At 50.5% G+C, this 24,070-nt stretch overlaps 1 protein-coding gene across 3 annotated transcripts in view; it reads left to right on the forward strand.

Moving 5' to 3' along the window:
* The window catches only part of ACTN1 (actinin alpha 1), a 105,708-nt gene that overhangs the window by 57,867 nt on the left and 23,771 nt on the right, over positions 1 to 24,070 (forward strand). For all 3 annotated transcript variants that reach the window (XM_056134365.1, XM_056134363.1, XM_056134364.1), the window contains exons 3-8: positions 2,796 to 2,915; positions 8,237 to 8,323; positions 11,407 to 11,494; positions 12,940 to 13,018; positions 19,440 to 19,521; positions 22,174 to 22,259. In XM_056134365.1, coding sequence (XP_055990340.1) covers positions 2,796 to 2,915; positions 8,237 to 8,323; positions 11,407 to 11,494; positions 12,940 to 13,018; positions 19,440 to 19,521; positions 22,174 to 22,259 — 542 coding nt within the window. The remainder of the gene's footprint in view (positions 1 to 2,795; positions 2,916 to 8,236; positions 8,324 to 11,406; positions 11,495 to 12,939; positions 13,019 to 19,439; positions 19,522 to 22,173; positions 22,260 to 24,070) is intronic.

Raw genomic sequence — 24,070 nt, forward strand, 5'->3', positions numbered from 1 at the left:
CAAATACGCGCAAGCAGGGCGTGATAAAGTGAGGTGTGCCCGTGTCGGTTAAATCCCACTTTTAGTTCTTTAGGTGTCCATCCAAAGGTGATATTTCTAGCCCAGGTGTGAATTCTTGGTTTAGGTTTACCAGAACTGCCTTCCCGCTTTCCTTTAAATTGTGGGGGGGGTTCTTCCCCACTGCACTGCCCCCCGAGTCTAAATGAGGCAGAACTCCTGGGCATGATTCCCAGGCCTACAGACCCCCCCAGGTCCCCATGATTGGCCCTGTGCCCTCGCAGCATTCCGCCTCCATCAGTCCCCGTGGCTGGGTGATCTAGCTGGGTGATCGCTGGGGTGCGTTCTCCCTCCCTCCTTCCCCACTCTGGGCTGCATTCCTTGGGGGCCCAGGGCTGTCCCATCTCCATCCCCGTGCTCTGAACTGTCTCCATGTCTGTGACACACAGCACGATCACAGACTTTTTACAGCGTGAACATGAAAAAAGGGATGGCTATGCTGGCCACCTGCAACCCAGGGCCTCGTCCCTGTCTGTGAGCAGGCGTGTCTCTGTTTTTGTTTGTGTTTGGATACCTGACAGTGCTCAGGGCTTACTCCCTGCTCTGAACTCAGGAATCACCCCTGCTGGGCTCGGGCCACCATATGGAATGCCAGGGATTGGACTTGGGTGGGCCACATGCAAGGCAATCAAACACTACTGGCTGTTCCAAAGATCCTTCTCTTTGGAGGACAGGTGGGGGGACAGGGGTCGCCCAGACATTGCCTTGGCCTCCTCCCTGGGGCATTGGGCTGTCAGAGAGAGAAGGGAGCAGCCTGGGACAGCAGCAGGACTGCTCAGCGGCATCTGGGTCCCCCTCGGCACCCGCACTTCCTCAGCCAGAGCCTTGGGGTGCAGTGGGGGAGGCGGGCGGGTGCCCCCAGCTCAGCAGCCTAAGAAGCATGACCTGAGCCTCCTCCCATGGGCATCCCACTCTGATGGGGCTTGCGCCAGTGGGTGTATATGTGTGCATGTGTGTATGTGTGCATAGGCTGTGTCACACATGTGTTGGGTGTATGTTTGTGTCATCTGTGCCATGTCTGTGCACCGTGTGCATGAGTGTTGTGTGCATGTGTGGCAGGTAAGTGTGTGTGTGTGCTGGGTGTTGTATGTTTGTGTCATGATTCATGTGTGTGCCCTGTTTGTGCTCTGTGTGTGCTCTGTGCCACGTGTGCATATGTGTGTGCTGTCTATGCCACCTGTGCCATGTGTGTATATATGTGTACCATGTGTGCTGTGTATATGTGTTTGGTGTATGTCCCATGTGTGCTGTGTGTATATGTGTGTGTCATGTGTGCTGTGTGTATGTGCATGTCCTATGTGTACATGTGTTCTGTATGTGTGCTATATATGTTGTATGTATACATATGTTCTGCGTGTATGCGTGCATTTGTTCTGTGTATGCATGCATCATGTGTGCTGTGTGTATATGTGTGTCATATATGTACATGTGTTCTCTGTGTTTATGTGTGTGCTATATATGTGTCATAGGCATGTTTGGGCCATGTGTGCACTGTGTGCATGCATGCGCTATGTGCCATGTGTGCTGTGTGTCGTATGTACATGAGTGTCCTGTGCTCAGTCTGTTTTACATGTATGTGTTCAGTGTGTATGTGTGTACTGAGTGTGTGCTGTGTGCCATGTGTCTATACCTGTTCTTATGTATGTGCTATGTGCCATGTATGTGTGTGTGCCTTGTGCTTCATGTGTGTAGCACGCGTGCGCGTGTGTGTGCATGTGTGTGTGTGTGTGTGTGTCCTTCCCTCTGTCCAGTGGGGAGGAGCAGCTGGGGCATTTTAGTGCTCGGATGCGGGGTGCTTGCTGGAGTCTGAGCTCGTGAAATCCCCAGCTCGTCCCAGCACAGGCGGGAAGGCTGTTCTTTCCCTGAAGCTTGGGGTGCAGAGCGCCTCCGGGTGCTGCTCCTCCTCCCCTCTCACCCTGGCAGATACGGATGGGGAGGCTGGGAGTGGTGGTTCTCAGCCCTGGAGGGTGCAGGAGGGACTGACCACTACGGCGTCCCATCTGGGTTTGAGTATGCGTGTCACGCACCACACAAAGGAGAGACTTTCTGCATCTTTGAGGAGGTCCCAGGATGGTCCCTTCCCGGAGACATTTTCCAGTGGGTGTTTGGAGAATGTCAACGCATTTCCCTGAGCTTCTGGCCCTGAACCCTGAGCCACAGAAACTCCCTCATGGAAGCTGGGGTGGCCCATGGAGTGGGGGCTTTGACTTGGAGCCAAGGGCGCGGAGGGCTCCCTGCACTGTGTTGGTGGAGACTAGGGTTTGTCGATGGGGGGTTGAGGCGGGCAGACCCTGCCGGGGCCCATTGGAGTGTCCATCCCTTCTGGTGCATGGATTGGTGTATGTTTCCTGGGGGTTTACCAGGTTCAGAAGCCAGGAGACAAGCACACCTGTGTTTACTCTCGCAGACAAAGGCCTTGGCGGGGTCCCCAGGCAGCCCCTCTCCTGACCCCCACAGGTGAATGCCCCCAAGCACCTCCCAAGCAACTCGAGAACCCTTCTTTCCTTCTTCCTGATGCACCCCTTATCCCTAGCTCCCACCCAGGCTCCCCGACACACCTTCAGGGCTTCCTGTAGCCTCAGGAGGTCAGCACTGAGAGGGAAGGAGAGTGGAGGGGGCCTCCAGGGGCTTGCCCTGCATGTGGCACTCAGGCGGGTCTGGGTGAGGGTTTGGGCAAGCGGCCACCACCCCCGGGTAATAATCCGGGCCTCCCTTTCCCCTCTCTTCCCTCTGCATAGGTGAGCGCTTGGCCAAGCCAGAGAGGGGCAAGATGCGGGTGCACAAGATCTCCAACGTGAACAAGGCCCTGGACTTCATCGCCAGCAAGGGCGTCAAGCTGGTATCCATCGGAGCCGAAGGTAAGGCCCCTCCTCCTGTGCCTGGACTGTGGGTTTCTGTTCTCCCACCCCTGGGTCCTGTGTCTCGACCCCTGGGCCCAGTGACCCCAGCCCCACACCTGCCTGGCCTGTGGATTTGTCCTGTAACAGCAGCATCATCAGAGCCAGAGCTACTCCTGACTCTGCGCTCTGGTGCCGGGAATAGAGCCTGGGTTGCTGTCCCCTCCACAGCAGCACGAAGCTGCACCATGATCCCCTCCTCTGCTCAGCCCCACACTGACGAGACCCTTTCAGACGAGAATTCTAGGGCCCTGCTGTCAGAAAGCTGCCTGAGATAGTGTTTGCTGTTCGCAGAGAGATTCTGAGAAGGAAGAGGCAGGAATGGGGAAGTGTGTGTGTGTGTGTGTGTGTGTGTGTGTGTGTGTGTGTGTGTGTGTGTGTGTGTGTTGCTGAGAGATTCTGGGAAGGATGAGCTGGAACCAGAGATGAGCACCGGACTGGTGTGGCCAAGGGCAGCTCACTGACCACACCCACCTCTCTTTAATTTAGACTCTTGGTTTTCTGGAGAATTGGGTATGAGTGAGAATTTAGTCATTAAGAATTCCTCGGACTTTTCTTGGCTTAGGTGGCCCCTCCCTGCAAGAAGCTGCCTGTCCTCTGTGTGTGTGTGTGTGTGTGTGTGTGTGTGTGTTTCACCCCCCCCTCCCCTGAGAGCTACTGCTTACACTCCTCATACACTCGGCCCCTGCCTTTTCCACTGTAATCTGTTTTCATGTGGGGGTGGGGGATGGTTCAGGCCACCCCTGGTGGTACTTCAACTGTTCCTGGTTGTGCTCAGGAGTGACCCCTCGTGCTGTACCAGGGGACCATGTGTGGTGTTGGGGATCATACTGGGGCCTGCTACATGCAAGGCAAGTGCTTTAACCCTGTACTAAAGCTTTACGGGTCATTTAGATCAATGAATGACCAATGAATATGCTCTTCACTGGGTGTGTAAGGGTCTTCCTGTTGGCCCCTATCTTCAGTTTTAGGGGTGCTGCCCTATAGGAGCTAAGCTGTTGTTCTTAGGTGAACAGGCCTGTGTACCCTTGGCCCACACACCTCCATGGGCCTGCCTGCCTCTATCCCTCCCTCCCCTTATCCATCCCTCCTTCCCATCCTCCTTTCTCCCTTCCTCTCTCTCTCCTTCCCTTCCTTTATCCCTCCCTCCCTCCATCCCTCCTTCCCTCCTTCCCTCCATATCTTACTCCATCCCTCCTTCCCTCCTTCCCTCCATATCTTACTCCTTCCCACCATCCTCCTTCCCACCATCCCTCCTTCCCTCTGTCCCTCTTTCCTCCGTCCCTCCTTTCCTCCCTCCCTTCCTCCCTCCCTCCCTCCCACCTTTTCTCCCCCTGTCTACATGCTAGAAACATCCTCTGTGCCCAGTTCAAAGCCGCTGACTGTCATTTGCATGTTGCAGAAAGGGCACAAGCTGCAGATCTGTCAGATGGCAGAAGTAATGCAGGGAACAACCTGGGTGGTTGAAGAGAGTCTCATGGGGAAGGGCAGAAGGGACAGGCCAGGCAGGGGAGCGCTTTGGGGGGGTCGTGGTTTTCTGGGGGTCGGGACTCTGAGGTGGATCCATGGGGGTTTCCTTTGTTTTCTTTCTGGCCCCCCTCCCCCAGTATTGCCCAGGGGGCCTGGGGCCCAGTGATGCAGCCCTGCTCACGCTGGGACCCACTGGGGCCACCCCTGTGGTACTTGGGGGTCTCCAGGGCTGTGTCCCAGCAGTACTCAGGGATCCATGGGCACTCACGAATGAACTCCTCACCTCTGACCCTGATTACCTCCCAGCCCAACCCTGGAGTATTGTGTTTGTTTTGTTTTTAAAACTTTAACACCAAAGAAGCCAGAGAGGTAGTAGAGTAGGTAGAGCATTTGCCTTGCACACAACCCCCCAGCATCCCATATGGTCCCCCAAAGCACCGACAGGAGTAATTCCTGAGTGCAGAGCCAGAAGTAACCCCTGAGCATCGCTGGGTGTGAACCCCCCCCCAAAAAATTTTTGACACCACGATTTACCAAGTTGTTCATAATACAGTTGTTTATGGCCGTAAATGTTCCAACACCAATCCCATCACTAGTGAAACCTTCCCTCCACCAGTGTCTTCAGTCATACCCACCACCCCACAGGCATAAACAGATTTACCTCATACTGTTTGTTACATGCATTGTTACGTGAGGCAAGCTACCCGTGACGTATTCGATATGTCAGACACAGTAACAACAAAGTCTCCAATGGAGACGTTACTGGGCCCTTTCGAGCAAATCGATGATCAACGGGAGGGCCTTTATTGTTACGTGAGACCTGGGCCCTACAAAAACAGGATGAGAACGCTATTCGGGTCTCTCAAAGAGGAATCGTAAGAGCTATGCTTGGAGTATCACGCTTCACTCAAATGACAGAAAGAATCCGGAGTTCCAACCTCCATTGATGGTCAAGTATCAGGGATGCTGTCTCTTTTGCCAAGGCATTAAAAATCAGATGAGCTGGACATGTAATGAGATTTGGAGATGACCGCTGGACTAGAGCCATTACCGACTGGATTCCATGGGACATCTAAAGATCACATGGCCATCCACCTACGAGATGGTCAGACTTCTTCGTCAAGACCCTGAACGATCAGTTTGAGGCTCTAAATGTTCCTAGAACAAGCAAACGCCATTGGGCTTCACTAGCACACGACAGGGATGAATGGAGACATTGCTGGTGCCCGTTCGAGCAAATCAATGAGTAACGGGGTGTCAAGTGATCAAGTGTTTGTTACAACCCAAAGGCAAATGGGATTATCAAACCTTAGACCATTAGTAGTCAGTGTGTGACCATTATTATGTCTTACACTGATGTTACTAAAATCTTTGCCTGAGGATCTACTGTGCTGGTCCAGCTGTGAGGCTTTCAGTCGGAAGAAGGGTCTAAGGAGTTCCTGAGCCTTTCCAAACTCACATACCTCCAGCCTCAAGAACCTGATAGCCAGCGCCTTACCCATGCTTCTGGGTTTGGGTTGGAAGAGTCCTTGAGGCAAAATAATACTGTCAGACACACAGCTTCAAGCGCCCTGTGGCCAAACCATCTTCCACAAGCTTTTTTTTTTTTTTTGCTTGGTTTGGTATTTCGCCTGCTTACACTTCCAGCTGCTATGTGGCAACCTTGCTTCCATCACACATTTTTTAACTTGGCTCATTGAAGAGCAGGGAAGAAGATAATCTTAGTTCCATACCTATGAGTGGGACAGGACATTCTTTTTATACCAGTTATTTGCATGCCCTGTTTGACGGAGGATTGAGTCATTCATGTCTTTTCACTCTTCATTGTGAGTTTCGTCTTTCCCTTATCTCTAGCTGTATCTCTATAAATTCTTTCAGCATTACCAGGGGCTGAACCGTTGGAGACTGCAAATGAAAGGGTGTTTAAAAAATATATCTCAAGCCGTTATGAACAGATTCTTACAGATTAGTGGATTCCGCGTCCCTCCCCCGCTTCTGTGCAAAGTGCCAGCTGGATGTTTTACTTGTTCAGGGTTATGTGTGCTGGTACATTTCCTCTCTGCACTGTGGCCTCTGCTGGAGGTGTCTGGGGCCCTGGGAAAGCCCCTGACCCCTGGTGAGGGGGAACAGATACATTTATACTGTGTCCGAAGTGGACACTGTTTCTCCTCTTCTCTGTGCCCTCCTGCATGCTCAGTACAGGTGCCCCGCCCCACTGCCCCACCCCAGCGGTCCCAGTGACTAACCTTGATGTGCAGCAGCAAGTTTTGCCTCCCTTTTGCAGAAAGCAGGTTGACTTTAGGTTGACCTTGTGACCACTCACTACTTTCAGACTAGCCAGGCGGGACTAGAGCACAGCAGGTCGAGTGTTTGCCTTGCACGCGGCCGGCCCAGGTTCGATTCCTCTGTCCCTCTCAGAGAGCCTGGCAAGCTACTGAGAGTATCCCACCCGCACAGCAGAGCCTGGCAAGCTCCCCATGGCATATTCGATATGCCGAAAAACAGAAACAACAAGTCTCACAATGGAGACGTTACTGGTGCCCACTCAAGCAACTCGATGAACAACGGGAGGACAGTGCTAAAGTGCTTTGCAGAAGGCGATGAGATCTTAAAGTCCAGCTTTGCTAATGCATTCTGCTCTATTTTGTTCTTGTTTTGGGGGACTATTCCCTACAGTGCTCAGGGCTTCCTTCTGACTCTGCACTCAGAGATCACTCCTGTTGGGGCTTAGAGGAACATCTAGAATGCCAGGGATTGAACCCAGGTTAGCTGTATGCAAAGGCAAATCTCCCCACCCCATTCCACTCTCCTTTAGGGTGGGGTTATGGGATGCAGACCTGGCAGGCATAGGCTCTGGGGAGGTGGTCCCTTTGTATGCTCCCCGTCATCTCCTCATGGCCGTGTTGCCCTCATCCAGGCCGCGGTGAATACGAGTGCATACTTGTTCATCTGTCTTTTTGTATTAGTGTTTTTGCTTTCTTTGGATGAATCCCCAAGAGTGGGATGGTTGGATCACGTGATCGATTAGTAACTTTGTTTTTTAAAACTGATTTTTTTTTTAAGGGGAAGTGGAGCTGGGGGCCGTACCTGGCAATGACTTGAGACTATTTCTGGCTCTATGCTCAGGAGTGACTGCTAGTGGTGCTGGGTGGAGGGCGGGGCTGGGGGGGGGCACAGATGCAGTGCCAGGCATAGAACCAGGGTCAGCTACATGCCAGGCAAGTGCCTTAACCCTTGTACCATCTCCCAACTCTGATAGCTTCCCGTTACCCCCTTCCTTTCCCTTCTCTGCAGTTTCAGAAACCCAGTGGGCATCACGTACTTGGTTGTGGACATTTCACACATTTTACTTCCGGGGACCAAATCTGTCAGCCTGGTCCCTGCCAGGCAGGCCCTGCACCACTGTACCGCAGGCCTGGGGACCAGTTGCATTTTGTTTGTTTTACTTTTCTTTTCTTTTCTTTTCTTTTTTCTTTTTGGGTCACACCTGGCATTGCACAGGAGTTTCTCCTGGCTCATGTACTCAGGAATTACTCCTTGTGGTGCTCAGGGGACCATATGGGATGCTGGGAATCGAACCCAGGTTGGCTGCGTGCAAGGCAAACGCCCTACCCTCTGTGCTATTGCTCCAGCCCATTTTGTTTTGTTTTGTTTTTTTTAAAGATATACCACACTGTTTTCCAAGGATGCCCTTTCAGAAGCAGACACATAGTCTTTAATTTCCTAAGCAAAGTCACAAACGCAGGAGTGCAGGGGCTGTTACCTCTGCCTTGCCGAAGTCATTCTGATGACTTCTGCTGCTGTTTGTACAGAAATCGTCGATGGAAATGTGAAAATGACCCTGGGCATGATCTGGACCATCATCCTTCGCTTTGCCATCCAGGACATCTCTGTGGAAGGTGAGTCTGAGCTCTGGAAGCGAGTCTTAGCCCTGACCAAGTTCTATACTGTGCTCCCCTAGCGCCCCCTGCCGGTCACCTTTCCTGTCTGCAAGAGGCCTCCATGGTCTAGGACTGTGATCTCTAAATTTAGTTTCATCTATATTCCAGCAGATTTTGAGCTAATTTATTTGACGTGCTTGTATTTACTTTGTAATAACTTAGTATATATGCTGTGATGATTATAAAATGATAGATAATGTTTTAACAGGTTCCATCCAGCAGTGCTCAGGAATCACTCCTGGTAGGGCTCAGGGACCATACTGTGGAGGGCTGTTAATTGAACCGGGTCAGTCACATGCAGGGCAAGAGCCTTTATCGCTGCACAATCTCTCTAATCCACCAGTTGGTTTTCTACAGATATAAAACTCTTGGTATGAGACTTGGTGATCTAACCACATGAGAGTCTCAGTCTATTTGCTAATTGCTTTTTAAGACTGAATCAGCTACAAAGATGGAAAGGTGGTCCCTGAGGGTAGGTCTATTGACAGAAGACCTTGGTCTATTTTTCCACTAGCCTTCTTGATGACTTGGCTTCTTTTGGGCTGACTACTTGTCAACTCTAATAATTATTTTAATCCCGTCATAATTCTGAAGAGCTTGAGCTAAGAGAAGAAACTTTATTTTTAAATTATTGCAGTGCTTGAAGTATTAAATTATCCTTGCAAGAATTGTTTGTCATTACAAAGTCTACTTTATGAACTGAAAGTAAATGAGATCAGTCATTATTGTCTACATGACCTGTTCACTTTGAACCCAATATTTTAGAATGCAGCAGCATTTTTTTTATTGGATTTTCCTCTTTTGGTTTGGGGTATCACACCCAGTGATGTTCAGGGATTACTCCTGGCTCTGCACTCGGTAACAACTCCAGGTAGTTACCAAGTGCAGAGCCAGGTAGTCTGCTCCAGGGACCAGATTAGACACCAGGGATTGAACCCAGGTTGGCTTCGTGCATGACCAGCCAGTTGCCCTACCCACTGTACTGTCGCTCTGGCCCTAAAACCAACATTTTATTTATTTATTTATTTTTTACGTAGGAATACTGCTATTTATTCAGCCACTGATTAGGTTGATTGTATTTTTCATGAACTCCACCTTACTTTTTTCCCCCCATTTTTTTATATTTATTGAATCACCATGAGAGCAATAACAAAGCTTTCGGGTTTAAGTCTTGGTCATACAATGAAACAACTGTACCTTCACCAGTGCCCATTCTCCACCACCAAAAACCCCAGTATACCTCCATCCCTGGGAGAGCCCGGCAAGCTACCGAGAGTATTTGATATGCCAGACACAGTAACAACAAAGTCTCCAATGGAGACGTTACTGGGCCCGCTCGAGCAAATCGATGATCAACGGGAGGGCCTTTACCTTTACCTTTACCTCCATCCCTCTCCTGACCTGTGGGGCAGATGACTTCCAAATCACTCTCTCTCTACTTTGATTACATTCAACATTTCGACACCACACCCATCATTATTATTTGGGATTTTACCCCAACACTCAGGTCTGCTGAAAAGGCAACAGTAGAAAATTTGTTTTCTAATGCTGGTCATGAATAATATATGATGTCGCACAGTGGCTGTGCAATTTTGAAATTCCAAAATTTTAGCAATTAAATCTGGAAAGGTTTCCTGCCAAAACCTGCTAGGTTCTGAGATCTGTTCCTGAGTCTCTGGGATCATGGCCATTAAGCAGCTTGATCAGGAGCCAGAGAGGCCATTCGTGGGCGGTGACTCACAGTCTCATTGAGGTGGGGAGGAAAGGGCCAGCTCCACCCCCATTCCATGAGGCCCCATGTGTCTCATCACTGCAGGCCCAAACCTGACTGTCCAATGGTCTCTGGTGGATGGCGGCCCCCGAGCCGCCAGGGGGAACAGGCCAAGGCACAAAACCTATTCCCACCTGGGGTGACCCAGCACTGGTAGCCTACTGCAGGGACCGGTCGCATTTCTGCCAAAAGCCGTTGGGTTTTGAGATTTGTTTCTGAGTCTTTGGGATCATGGCCGTTAGGCAGTTCAATCAGGAACCAGAGAGGCCATGCCTCCAAGTATATAGCTGAGCTAGAGGTGGTTTGTGGGTGTGTCTCCCACATACCTAACTTTTGGCCGTTTACTTTTTTGGTAAACTTTGCCCCAAGATTTTGGGGTCTGGTCAAAGGCACAGCAGCAATTTTGGGGTATCTAAAAGTCTGAAGGAGCCATGAGGCTGCTGATGCACATGCCTCACAGGTACAGATTGACCTGCTGGAGACACCATACCCATGTAGGGTGGTGTGGTTTGCCACCCTCTGTGCTTGGCGCTGCCTGGGAACCCTTCCATATCTGCAGAGCCTGGTCCACGGGACACATCGTCAGTGCCCTCCACCCATGCATTGAATAAAAGGTAGCCTGACTTTTCAGATGAAGGCTAAGTCTGATGAGGCATTTTGACGCCTCCCTCCTTCTCCTGGCCTCGATGCCCTGTCGGCATGCATGCCCCTTTCTGGAGTGCTTTGGATTTGTCTCTCCAGAGTGGTCATCTGTTTACTTTGTATCACTTCTGGAGGCTTTTGTTTGTTTGGGGAGGGCCATACCCAGTGGGGCTCTGGGCTGATTCCTGGCTCGGTCCTCCGGGATCACTCCTGGTAGGGCTCAGGGGGGACTGTTTGGGAGGCCAGGGGTTAAATCCGGGTAGGCATACAAGACAAGTATCCAACCTGTTGTATGATTGCTCCGGCCCCTCAGTCTTCAAAAGCGAGTGGTAGGGAAATAATCCCTTTCTGTCCCGGGCTGGACGGCAAGTGTGTCTGTTCCTCTCTGCCAAAGCTCCTAGCCTGCATCTGTGTCTCTCAGGTAAGTGCTTAAATAAGGTCTAGAAAATAGACCCAGTGGCCTGGCAGCAGCAGGGTTGGAATCTGGCCGGGGGGGGGGGGGATGATGTTGTGTGGCCCCCCCCATGTCCCTACTCCATGTGACAGAACACAGACCCCATGCCCACTGTGGGGCTCCTTCCACCAAGCAAGCCCGCTGCCCTCTGTGCTCACATCCCTTTCCCCGCAGAGACGTCTGCCAAGGAGGGGCTGCTGCTGTGGTGTCAGAGGAAGACGGCCCCCTACAAGAATGTCAACATCCAGAACTTCCACATCAGGTGAGCGCCACCCCCCTCCCCCACCCTCCGGCTCGGGCTCCAGCATGCCCTGGCCTGCTCACGGGGTCCCTCACCACTCAGGAGTTGGGCAGAGGCGCTGGTGGAAGGAGGCGTCAAGGACTGGGAGAAGGTGCTCAGCACTTACTTCTAGCTCTGTGCTAAAGGGAGCATTCCTGGTGGTGCTCAGGGGCCAGATGGGGGACGGGGAATCAAACCTGGGTCTGCCCTGTGCAAGGCAAGCGCCCTACCCACTGCACTCTGTTTTCAGTTTAGAATATCAGTGTCCCCAATGGAGTACTGTGTAGCTGTTAGAAAAGATGAAGTTATGAAATTTACATACAAGTGTACTACATGGAAAGTATCATGTTAAGCGAAATGAGTCAGAAAGAGCGGGATAGACACAGAAAGATTGCATTCATCTGGGGAACATAAAGCAACAAAATGGGAGACTAACACTCAGGAATGGCTGAGATTAGTACCAGGAATTTTGCTCTATGACTGGAAGGCCAGCCACACGTGCTAGTTGAAAAAGGAAGCTCACATAGAGAAGAGAGCACCAAATAAAGAGTGTTGTGAGGACCCTCCCAGGGTGGGAGAAGCATGCTGAAAGTAGTCTATAGACCAAACATGATTGCCACTGAATGCCCCTCTTGCAAAACACAGTACCCAAAAGAAGAGAGAGAGAACAAGGGGGAATGCCCTGCCACAGAGGTAGGGTGGGACGGGGGGGATGGGGGGTGGGAGGGATGCTAGGACCCGTGGTGGTAGAGGATGGGCACTGGTGGAGGGATGGGTACTTGATCATTGTATAACTGAAACCCAAGCACAAAAATTTATAAGTCTATAACTGTACCTCATGGTGTTTCACTAATAAAAAATAAAATAAAATAATTAAAAAAAAAAATATCAGTGTCCCCTGGGGCTGCCCGAGTGACTTTGACAGCAGTTAGTATCTGTGCTCCTGAGCAGTTCCCGAGGGCAGTGTCTGCCCATTCCCAAGGTTGTTCCCGCCTGGTGCTCCGAAACAGAGAGGGTCATGACCTTGGCGTGGCATGATGGCTTTTTAAAAATCTCACCATATACCCAGTGTCCTGCAGAGCCTTGCCCCCCCCCCCCCCATGTACCAGGCCATGACAGGAAGACATGGTCCTCCCCGACATGTGCATCCTCAACCCCATGTCCTGTCTGAGTGAAGCATTACCTCTTCCTCCCTGGAAGAAGCCGGTTGCTTCTGTCCTAGGTCAGCCTTCATCCTCTTTTTTTTTTTTTTGGTTTTTGGGTCTCACCCAGCGATGCACAGGGGTTACTCCTGGCGGTGCTCAGGGAACCATATGGGATGCTGGGAATCGAACCGGGTCTTCCATGTGCAAGGCAAATGCCCTTCCCGCTGTGTTATCGCTCCAGCCCCTTCATCCTCTTTCTTGCTCCACCTTCTCTCCCGGCAGCTGGAAGGACGGCCTCGGCTTCTGTGCCTTGATCCACCGACACCGGCCCGAGCTCATAGACTACGGGAAGCTGAGGAAGGTACGTGGTAGTGGTAGCCCCCCACCTCAGCCAGCATCTGGGCCTCAGGGGCTGAGGGGAAAGGGTGGCTGTGGGCCCCTGTTCTCAGAGCCCAGCCCGGGAGGTGTCATTCTGTTTTCTTTCATTCTGTTCACACTTAGCAATGTGCGGAGGCTTCTCTAAGCTCAGTGCTGGAGGGTCTTGGCTGTGGTGCCAGGGCAGGGGTGGGGGCCATGCGGTGCTGGGGGTAGAGTCCACATCCCCACCTGTACTTAGCTCGTTGCTCTCTCTACCTCCACAGTATCATTCTTAGACTTGCCTAGGAGAGAGCCAGGTAGGAGTAAGAGGAAAACCTTGCGGCCTCCCCGCATGCATCCCCGCGGCCCTGCACAGCCCCCCAGGAAACTCCCAGGCCCCTCTGCAGCAGTCTCAGAGGGGCGGCACTTCCTCCTTTTGTCTCCTGGGCTTTGTCCGTGGGAATATGAGCTCTTCCCATCTTGCAGAACTAAAGCCCTGAGCCCTCTTCCGCTCCCCCTCGCCCCTTCTTCAGCCTCTTGCAATCACCCATCTAACTCTCGGTCTGAACTGGACTACTTGAGGCGTAGAAAGACCAAAAATAAGGATGCTATGAGTATCTTGCCAAGGCGGATGATGTTCTGATGGGTGGGTAGACAGCATGTCATTGATGTCAGTAGATAGGCAGTGGTGACCCCATCCTTGCCTAGACTGCTGTGGGCTGGGGGTTGCCATAGCCCTGTAGTATGCATTTCTACTCTTCCAGATACAGACCTAGAAAGGAACCGCTAACTTTCATGGATTCAGGGTCCTTTGAAGGACCCTACATCCGGCGTTCCTGCCCAGCTGCACCCTTAGAGTCCTATGAGCAGTGCATAGAACTGCATGATGGCTTGATGGCTCCGAGTGACTGAGAACCATGGGCAGGGCCCCCAGATCCCCCAAGTGCTGCTTGGAGGGCCCCCACTTTCCCCCCAAATGAAATTCACTTTACGCCTCTCTCTGCTCCATGTGCGTTTGACAAGGGCCCCGTGCACAGACCCAGTGCAGATGCCCAGGCTCTCAGGGGTTACTCCTGGCTCTGCACTCAGGAATTACTCCTGGCGGTGCTCAGGGGACCATATGGGATGCTAGGAATCAAACCTGGGTTGGCCGCGTACAAGTCAAACACCCTACCCACTGTGCTGTCACTCCAGCCCTCCCCAAGTGCCTTTCTCCCATGAAGAAAGGCGTGTTGACTGGCTTTGCCTCCTTCCAGACCCGGTGAAGTTCTCCTGAGAAGGTCGTGGTTTCTTTTAGAAGCAGCCCCAAACTTTCATGGGATGTGAGCATGGAAGAGGCTTAAGAGCTCCTGACCAGGCCCGAAGGGTACCAGCTAGAAGAAATCCGAATAAAAATACCCCAAGACACATTCTGATCAAAATGACCAAAACCTTAGACAGAGACAAAATTCTGAAAGCAGCAAGATCGAAGAAAGAAATCTCTTACAAAGGAGCATCCTTAAAATTCACAGCTGATTTTTTCTGATGAAACCCTCATGGCCCGAAAACAGTGGTGGGACATAGTGAAAAAACTCAATGAAATAAATGCCTCCCCAAAAATACTTTTCCCAGCAAGACTCTCATTCATAATAGAAGGAACAATACACAGTTTCACAGACAAACAACAGCTCAGGAACTTCATAGACTCAAAACCATGGTTACAAGAACAACTAAATGGGCTACGTTAAGGCAAGAAAGGCCCCTCAAATACACCAAATTTTAACAGAACAGTGGGACAAAATCCCATAACAATAATCTCTCTCAATGTCAATGGGCGAAACGCACCAATTAAAAGACATAGAGTGGCAGGATGGATTAGAAAATTGAACCCAACATTCTGCTGCCTGCAAGAAACGCATCTCAATAGTCAAAGCAAACACAGACTCAGAGTCAAAGGCTGGAAAACAATCCTACAGGCAAACAGCTCCCATAAAAAAGCTGGGGTAGCCATCCTTATATCAGACCACATCGATTTCAGAGTGAGGAAGGTCATAAGAGACAGTGAAGGCCATTTTTTATTGATCAAAGGATCTGTACAACAGGAAGAACTTACAATAATAAATGTATATGCACCTAATGAGAGACCAGCAAAGTACTTAAAACAACTACTCATAGATTTGGAAAAAGACATCAATAGCAACACAATACTAGTGGGAGACTTCAACACTGCTTTGTCACCTCTTGATAGATCAACCAGACTCAAGCTTACCAAGGACATACTTCATTTGAGGGAAACAATGGAAGAAAGGGACTTAGTAGATATATACAGGACACTTCATCCACAAAAAGCTGAATACACATTCTTCTCAAGCGTACATGGAACATTCTCCAAGATAGACCACATGCTGAGCCACAAAACATGCCTCCATAAAATTAAGAAGATAGAGATTGTATCAACAATCTTCTCAGACCATAATGCGCTGAAATTAGAAGTAAATCACACACAAAAACAGAAAACTAAATCAAACACCTGGAAATTAAACAGTGCACTATTGAACAATGAGTGGATTAGACAGGAAATCAAAGAGGAAATCAAAAGATTCCTAGAAATGAATGAAAATGAGAACACGAGTTACCAAAACTTATGAGACACAGCAAAGGCTGTGTTAAGAGGAAAGTTTATAGCTCTACAAGCATTCCTCAGGAAGGAGGAGCGAGCACACATAAGTAACCTAACCTCACAGCTTAAGAGCTTGGAGAAGGACCAAAAAAAGGAGCACAACCCGAACAGGAGAAAGGAAATAATAAAACTCAGAGCAGAGATTAGCAAGATGGAAACCCAAAAAACAATCCAAAAGATCAATGAAACCAAAAGCTGGTTCTTTGAGAAAATTAACAAGATCGATAAGCCTCAAGCAAAACTCACAAAGAAAGGGAGAGAGAAAACCCTAATAAACCGAATCAGAAATGAAAAGGGGGTCATTACAACAGAAACCACAGAAATTCAGAGGATCCTCAGGGAGTACTTTGAGAAGCTTTATGCCACGGAACATCAGAACCTCGAGGAAATGGATAAATTCCTAGACTCCTACAGACTCCCAAGGCTGAACCAAGAAGACCTGGAATACCTGAACAGACCTATCACCATCAAGGAAATTGAAATGGTAATAAAAAGTCTCCCCAAGCACAAAAGTCCTGGCCCGGATGGATTCACTAGTGAATTCTTCCAAATCTTTAAAGAGGACTTACTCCCGATGCTCTTTAAGCTTTTCCATGAAATTGAAATATCAAAAACACTTTCGAACAGTTTCTACGAAGCAAATATCACACTGATACCAAAAGCAGACAGAGATACCACAAAGAAAGAGAATTACAGGCCGATATCCCTGATGAACACAGATGCAAAGATCCTCAACAAACTACTAGCAAATAGAATCCAACTACTCATCAAAAAGATCATACACCATGACCAAGTAGGATTCATCCCAGGGATGCAAGGATGGTTTAACACTCAAAAATCAATCAACATAATCCATCATATCAACAAAAGAAAAGATAAAAAGCATATGATTATATCAATAGATGCAGAAAAAGCATTTGACAAGATCCAGCACCCCTTTATGATGAAAACCCTAGCCAAAATGGGTATAGAGGGGACCTTCCTCAACATAATTAAAGCCATCTACCACAAGCCTACAGCAAGCATCATCCTCAATGGGGAAAAACTGAGAGCCTTCCCTCTAAGATCAGGGACGAGACAGGGATGCCCACTCTCTCCACTGCTGTTCAATATAGTACTGGAAGTACTTGCAATAGCGATTAGGCAAGAAAAAGATATTAAGGGCATTCAGGTAGGAAAGGAAGAAATCAAGCTCTCACTATTCGCAGATGATATGATACTCTACTTAGAGAACCCAATAACCTCCACCAAAAAACTCCTAGAAACAATAGACTCGTATAGTAAAGTTGCAGGTTATAAAATCAATACCCAAAAGTCCATGGCTTTCCTATACGCAAACAGTGAGAGAGAAGAAAGCAACATGAAAAAAAAAATCCCGTTCACAATTGTGCCCCAGAAAATCAAGTACCTAGGAATCAGCTTAACTAAGGAAGTAAAGGACCTGTACAAAGAAAACTACAAAACGCTACTTCAGGAAATAAAAGAGGACATGAGGAAATGGAAAGATATCCCCTGCTCATGGGTCGGGAGACTTAACATTGTCAAAATGGCAATACTACCAAAGCATTGTATAAATTCAATGCAATCCCTATTAGGATACCCATGACATTCTTCAAAGAAATGGAGCAAACACTCCTGAAATTTATATGGAACAATAAGCCCCCACGAATAGCTAAAGCAATTCTTGGGAAAAAGAAAATGGGAGGAATCAACCTCCCTAACTTCAAACTGTACTACAAAGCAGTAATAATTAAAACAGCATGGTACTGGAACAAAGGCAGAACTGCAGACCAATGGAACAGGGTTGAATACACTGACATCTCCCCTCAATCATATGATCATCTAATCTTTGATAAAGGTGCAAGTAATGTGAAGTGGAGTAAGGAAAGCCTCTTTAATAAATTGTGTTGGCATCACTGGACGGCTACATGCAAAAAAATAGGCTCAGAACTCTGCCTAACACCATGTACAAAAGTAAGATCAAAATGGATGAAAGACCTCAACATCAGACCAGAAACCATAAGGTACATTGAAGATAAAGTTGGCAAAACCCTCCATGACATTGACGCTAATGGTATCTTCAAAGATGCCACGCCACTGGCCGAGCAAGTGAAAACAGAGATAGATAAATGGGACTATCTTAAACTAAGAAGCTTCTGCACCTCCAAAGAAACAGTGACCAAAATACAAAGACAGTCTACAGAATGGGAAAGGATATTCACCGAATACACATCTGACAAGGGGTTGATATCCAGGATATACAAAATACTGGTTAAACTCCACAAGAAGAAAACATCCAACCCCATCCAAAAATGGGGCAATGAAATGAACAGAAACTTTCTCAAAGAAGAAATCCGAATGGCAAAAAAGCACATGAGAAAATGCTCTACATCATTAATCATCAGGGAGATGCAGATCAAAACCACAATGAGATACCATCTCACACCTCAGAGACTGGCCCACATTCAAAAGAACAAAAGCAACCATTGCTGGCGCAGATGTGGCGAGAAAGGGACACTCCTTCACTGTTGGTGGGAATGTCGACTGGTTCAGCCCTTCTGGAAAACAGTATGGACGATTCTCAAAAAATTAGAAATTGAGCTCCCATTTGACCCAGCAATACCACTTCTGGGAATATATCCCAGAGAGGCAAAAATGTATAGTCAAAGTGACATCTGCACTTGTTTGTTCATTGCAGCACTCTTTACAATAGCCAGAAACTGGAAGAAACCTGAATGCCCAAGAACAGATGACTGGTTAAAGAAACTTTGGTACATCTACACAATGGAGTACTATGTAGCTGTTAGAAAAGATGAAGTCATGAAATTTACATACAAGTGGTACAACATGGAAAGTATCATGCTAAGTGAAATGAGTCAGAAAGAGAGGGATAGACATAGAAAGATTGCATTCATCTGGGGGATATAAAGTAACAAAATATGAGATTAATACTCAAGAATAGCTGAGATCAGCACCAGGAGGATTACTCCATAGCTTAGTGGCCAGTCGGGCATTCTAGAGGAAAGGGCAGCTCAGATAGAGAAGGGAACACCAAATAAAGGGTGTTTGGAGGATCCTCCCAGGAGGGGAGATGCATGTCGAAAGTAGACTATGGACTGAACATGTTTGCCACTCAATGCCTCTTTTGCAGACCACAACACCCAAAAGGAGAGAGAGAACACAGGGGATTGCCCTGCCACAGAGGCAGGGGGGATGGGGGGATGGGGGGATGGGGGTGGGGGGGATATTATCCATGGTGGTGGAAAATGGGCACTGGTGGAGGGATGGGTATCTGATCATTGTATAATCAAACCCAAGCACAAAAAATTGTAAATCTACAACTGTACCTCATGGTGTTTCACTAATAAAAAAAAATTAAAAAAAAAAAAAGCTCCTGACCTAGCTGCTGAGTGCATCTGGGGAAACTGAGGCCCCATGAGGTCATGAGTCCCACTGACAGGGGGTCAGAGCTGAAACCAGAGGCTGAGACAGACAGTACCCAGACCTGGGCCCAGCCCTTCACACACGGACCTTGGGAGCCCCTTTGTGGACGGCTGATCTGCATCGCTCACCCTTTTTCTCTCACAGACTTGAGGAGAGATGGTGTGGTACGCCCCCAGCTGGAGCAGCCTTCCACACCCAGACCTGGCCAAGCCAGTGTCTTCTGACACCCCCCAGCCCAGATGGGGGGGAGGGTCACCCTGAGGGGAATAAGCAGAGATTTGGTTCCCCTCTCACTGTCTCCCTCCCCCAACCCTCCCTCCAGGATGACCCGCTCACAAACCTCAACACAGCCTTTGACGTGGCCGAGAAGTACCTGGACATCCCCAAGATGCTGGACGCGGAAGGTAAAGGCACTTTCCCTTGGGGGCCTCCTGACCCCTCCCGTCTGCATGCCGCTGATTCCTCCTCATGAAAATTCAATTTTCGTCAATCAAAAAAATCAATCTGGGGTCCTGCAGCCAGGAGGAAGGCATTTGAGGGCGAGGGCACCTGCTGCTTCCTCTGATCTTGTACTTCCCTGAGGTTTGATGGAAGAGATGAGAGCTGGTCCTGAAAAGGATTTTGGGGATGTTTCTGCCTTGATTGCCTCCTGAACTCTTTGTCTCAGGGTGGAGTTGGTTGTGCTTTGTTGAAGGCTGATAGAAGAATATTTCCAGTCTCCTAGGTTCTCGGGGGTAAGGGGGGGAATTGAGGAGGACCAGTAAGTTACTGCATTTCACTGCATAATTGTCATGGATTTTACGTGTGTTTGGGGGATGGGGCCACCCCCTATGGTGTTCAGGGCTAACTCCTGGCTCTCTGTGCTCGGGGATCCCTTTTTTTTTCCTTTTTGGGTCACACCCGGCGATGCGCAGGGGTTACTCCTGGCTTTGCACTCAGGAATTCCTCCTGGCGGTGCTCAGGGGACCATATGGGATGCTGGGAATCAAACCCGGGTCGGCTGCGTGCAAGGCAAACACCCTACCCACTGTGCTATCGTTCCAGCCCCAGGGATCCCTTTTGGAGGTGGTCAGGGGTGCTGAAGTCAACTGCAAGTGTGTCCCAGATTTTGTTTTTGGATTTTGCTTTGCTTTGGTTTGTTTTGTTTTGCAAAAGTACAGAGTGAGTACAACCATTGCACGTGATGCTTTTGGGGGGAACCATTTGCCAATACTACTTAAAAATGCCATGTATGTGATTATGTGGTAGAATATGGTAGATCAAATTAAAATTTTTGTTAACAGAAGCTTGCTAACATGTGGCAGATCTGGGGACTCTCAATGTTGGGCACTTCATTCATGGTTAGGGTTTGGGGTCTGCACCAGAGTTCTTCAACCTGATTACCCCTGTGGGTCAGCACCTGCCCTCCAAACCCGCCCACAGATTGGCAGGTGTAAACCCAGACAGTGGGGAGACTCATGGTTTCCAGCCTTTCTACTGACCACTACTGATGACCAATCCAGTGGTTGAAGACCATGGGTCAACACGCCTAACTTCATGGGAGAAAGGCACTTGGGGGAAAGCTGGGGTGTGGGGTGGGGTGGGGTTTAGTGAGAGCCCGGGCATCTGCACTGGGTCTGCGCGTGGAGCTCTTGTCAAACGGACATGGAGTAGAGAGGAGCGTAAAATGAACTTAATTTAGGGGAGGTAGAGGGGTCTCCCCAAGCAGCACTTGGGAGGTCTGGGGGCCCTGCTCATGGTTCCTCAGTCAAGCCATTGTGCTGAGGGCCCTGGGGATGCCACACTGAATGCCAGAGATGCCCTGGGCCCCACCTGACAGTGCTGAGGGTCCCCAGGCCGTGCCCTGCAATGTTTGGGGAACCACGCAGTGCCGGAAGTTGAACCATAGGGGGTTCATGCCAGCTTCATTACTTGGTCTCATGATGAATGTCTTACACTGGGAGTTCAGTTTATGCCAATCCTTGAGATAACTCACACTTTTTTAAAATTTGTTTTGTATTGTTTCACCAAAATATTTCAAAGTACCTCCGAGACAGTACAGCTTGTCCCTGCCTCGAAATTGGGATCTTGAAAGTTGGGATCTTCTGCATCTCTAGTTTTCACACCTTGCAAATCAACCCTCCTTCCCGGAGCCTTTGCAGCTCAGTGCACAGGCCAGTTACCCTGGCTGTGTCTTTCGAAAGCCAATGTGTTTGAAGCAGGATGCCACCAAGGCTGGCTTTCTGTGAGCTCACATGTTGCTCTCTTGCCTCTGAGCTTGTTGCAGAAACTGGCCCAGCTGTTTTGTACAGTGTTCTTGATTTGGGGCTTTGTGGCACTTCCTCAGGGCCCATCCCACTGCCTTCTCTGCCTTCTTTCTTTTCACTCTCCCTTCTCCCACAACTCCTTTTATTTTTTTTTTCTTTTTGGGTCACACCCAGAAATGCTCAAGGTTAACTCCTGCTCTGAACTCAGGAATGGTTCCTGGCAGTGCTCAGGGGACCATATGGGATGCTGGGAATTGAACTCGGGTTGGCCATGTGCAAGGCAAACACCCAACCTCTTGTACTATCTCTCTGGCCCCCCTTCCTTCCTTCCTTCCTTCCTTCCTTCCTTCCTTCCTTCCTTCGTCCTTAGTTCCTTCTCTCTCTCTCTCTCTCTCTCTCTCTCTCTCTCTCTCTCTCTCTCTCTCTCTCTCTCTCTCTCTATTTTGGGGTCATACCTGGCGATGCCCAGGGTTTCCTCCTAGCTCTGAGCTCAGGGATCACTTCTGATGTTGCTCAGTGAACCATATGGGCTGCTGGGGATTGAACCCGGGCCAGGTGCATGCAAGGCAAGTGTCCTATCCACTGTCCTATCACCCTGGTTTCATCCTCTAATTTTTCTCTTACTGAACGTCAAAGTGGGTGGTGTCAGCTGATCAGATTCAGGATCTTTCTCCAGAAATGGGGCCCAGCTCTCTTGGCACTTCTGTGGCTCCTTTCCACATGACATCAAGAGGTGGCCGATATGCTCCCCTCCACCCCACCCCCCACCCCCTGCCCTGCCTGGCTCTCACTCCAGCTTTATCTTGACAGACATCGTCGGAACTGCCCGCCCAGACGAGAAGGCCATCATGACGTACGTGTCCAGCTTCTACCACGCCTTCTCTGGAGCCCAGAAGGTACCTGCCCCGACTCCTTCCTTCCTTGTCCCCCGCACCCCCTGCCAGACCCTAAGACATGCGTCCCCCACCGCCCACCCTGCTCCTCTCCCCACCTCTCTCCTCGCGGGAATCGGCTGGTCTGTGTCTTGGCTAGAGTGAGCCCCAGCGGGAATGAGGGCTCAACCCCACTCCCCCCTGCACCTTGGCACCCTCCTCCTCCCCTGCCTCTGAGGATGGGCCTGAGCGCCCCTCTGGGACCCGGGTGGCTGATTCCCGTGTGAAGTCAGCCGAGGAGGAGCCGGGGCCACCCCTTACGCCGGCAACCCCTGGGGAGGCAGATCTGGGGAGAGGGTTTTCTGTCTTCCTCCTCTCACCTGGTTTGCTAAGGTGTCCAAAAGCCCCTTCTTCCTGCTCTCAGGGATGGTTGAGCAAATCTCTCTGCTCCCCCACTTTGGGCCCCGGGAGCTTCTTCTCTGCCCCACAGCTTCACTCACGTGAGGTCACGCGGCTCTCCCGGTGGTCAGTGCAGGCCAGGGCAGGAAGGCCAGAGGTGGGCTGGTGCGTACCCCTTCACATAACCCAGCCCCTTCTTTCGGGGAAGCCTGAGGCTGAAGCCCAGTTCTCAGGTTGCACACACGGTTCATCCAGAGGCTCAGCATGGGTACGCAGAAGCCCCTCCCTGCCGGGATCTCCCTCCTCCAGGCAGGACCCCCAACGGCACAACTTCCGGTCCCCAGCAGAACCCAGGTTGGGCCTGCACTGGGGGCCCTGCTGGTGCTCAGGAACACCCCCCTCCCTGCACGCCGCCGGCTGAGTGACGTCCTGAAGTGCATGCTGGGTGCACCCCCTCTGCCCTGTCTCGGACCGTCCGTCCGCTCTCCTACCCCCTACTCCACTATCCTCCCCCCAACACCACCCCCTCCACTCTCTCTCTCTCTCTCTCTCTCTCTCTCTCTCTCTCTCTCTCTCTCTGCGCCCCTTCCCTCCTGTTCCATCTGTCTCGTGCTCTCTGGCCACCGTAGCTGTTGGGGTAGACTCTGGGCCGCCGCCTCCTTTCTCCTCTCAACCTCTTCTCCTTCTCTGTGCAGATGTGGAGGGAGGCCATGTGACCTAATGTCTCATGTCACTGCCACGCCTTCTTGGGTGCGCAGAAGGTGAGCTCTCCCGCCGCCTCCCTCTCTCCTCGCCTCCCTGTGCCCCTCTCTGCTGTCTTGCCCCGCTGCCCCTCCTCCCCGGAACGAAGGAAGCCCCCTCCCCTCACAGCAGGGCCAGATGCTCTCTGAACCTTGGCCAGAACCCTGGGAGACACCGGAGCCCTCTGCTTGGCTTCGGGTGTGTCTACACCCCCCATCCCCCACCCCACCCCTCCGCCTCTCTTCCACCCTGGCAGGGGCCACCAACAGGAAGGAAGCGTGTGCTCCCAGCCACTGCCCTGGACCCAGGGCAGAGCCTTATCCCAGCAGCCCAGTCCAGCCCTGCTTCCTGGCTCTTCTCTTACCCGGCCCATACATGGCTCCCTGTCCCCCGCATCTTCCCATGTGTCCAGGGCCTCCCTTGCACAGGCCCCAACATTCAGGGAAAGGAGACGTCTCCCTGCCTTCCCCCGGGTGGTCAGGCCAGAGAGAGAGGCTCAGAGCCCCGCCTGCTCCATCCCTCCTTCGAGCACGGCCAGGGATGCAGAGTACTGGCCCTCCACTGCCTGTCCTGAGCATTTCAGTATCTGCTCCCTGCAGCCCCGCGGGAGGGCAGGAAGAGTGTCATCTGCCTCACCACCAGCCGTGCCACACCCCAGCCTCCTCCCAGGCCTCACTGGCACCACCAGTCCCCCA

The sequence above is a fragment of the Sorex fumeus genome, unplaced genomic scaffold (assembly GCF_029834395.1).
Source record: "Sorex fumeus unplaced genomic scaffold, SorFum_2.1 ptg000098l, whole genome shotgun sequence".
In the NCBI taxonomy this organism is placed as follows: domain Eukaryota; kingdom Metazoa; phylum Chordata; class Mammalia; order Eulipotyphla; family Soricidae; genus Sorex; species Sorex fumeus.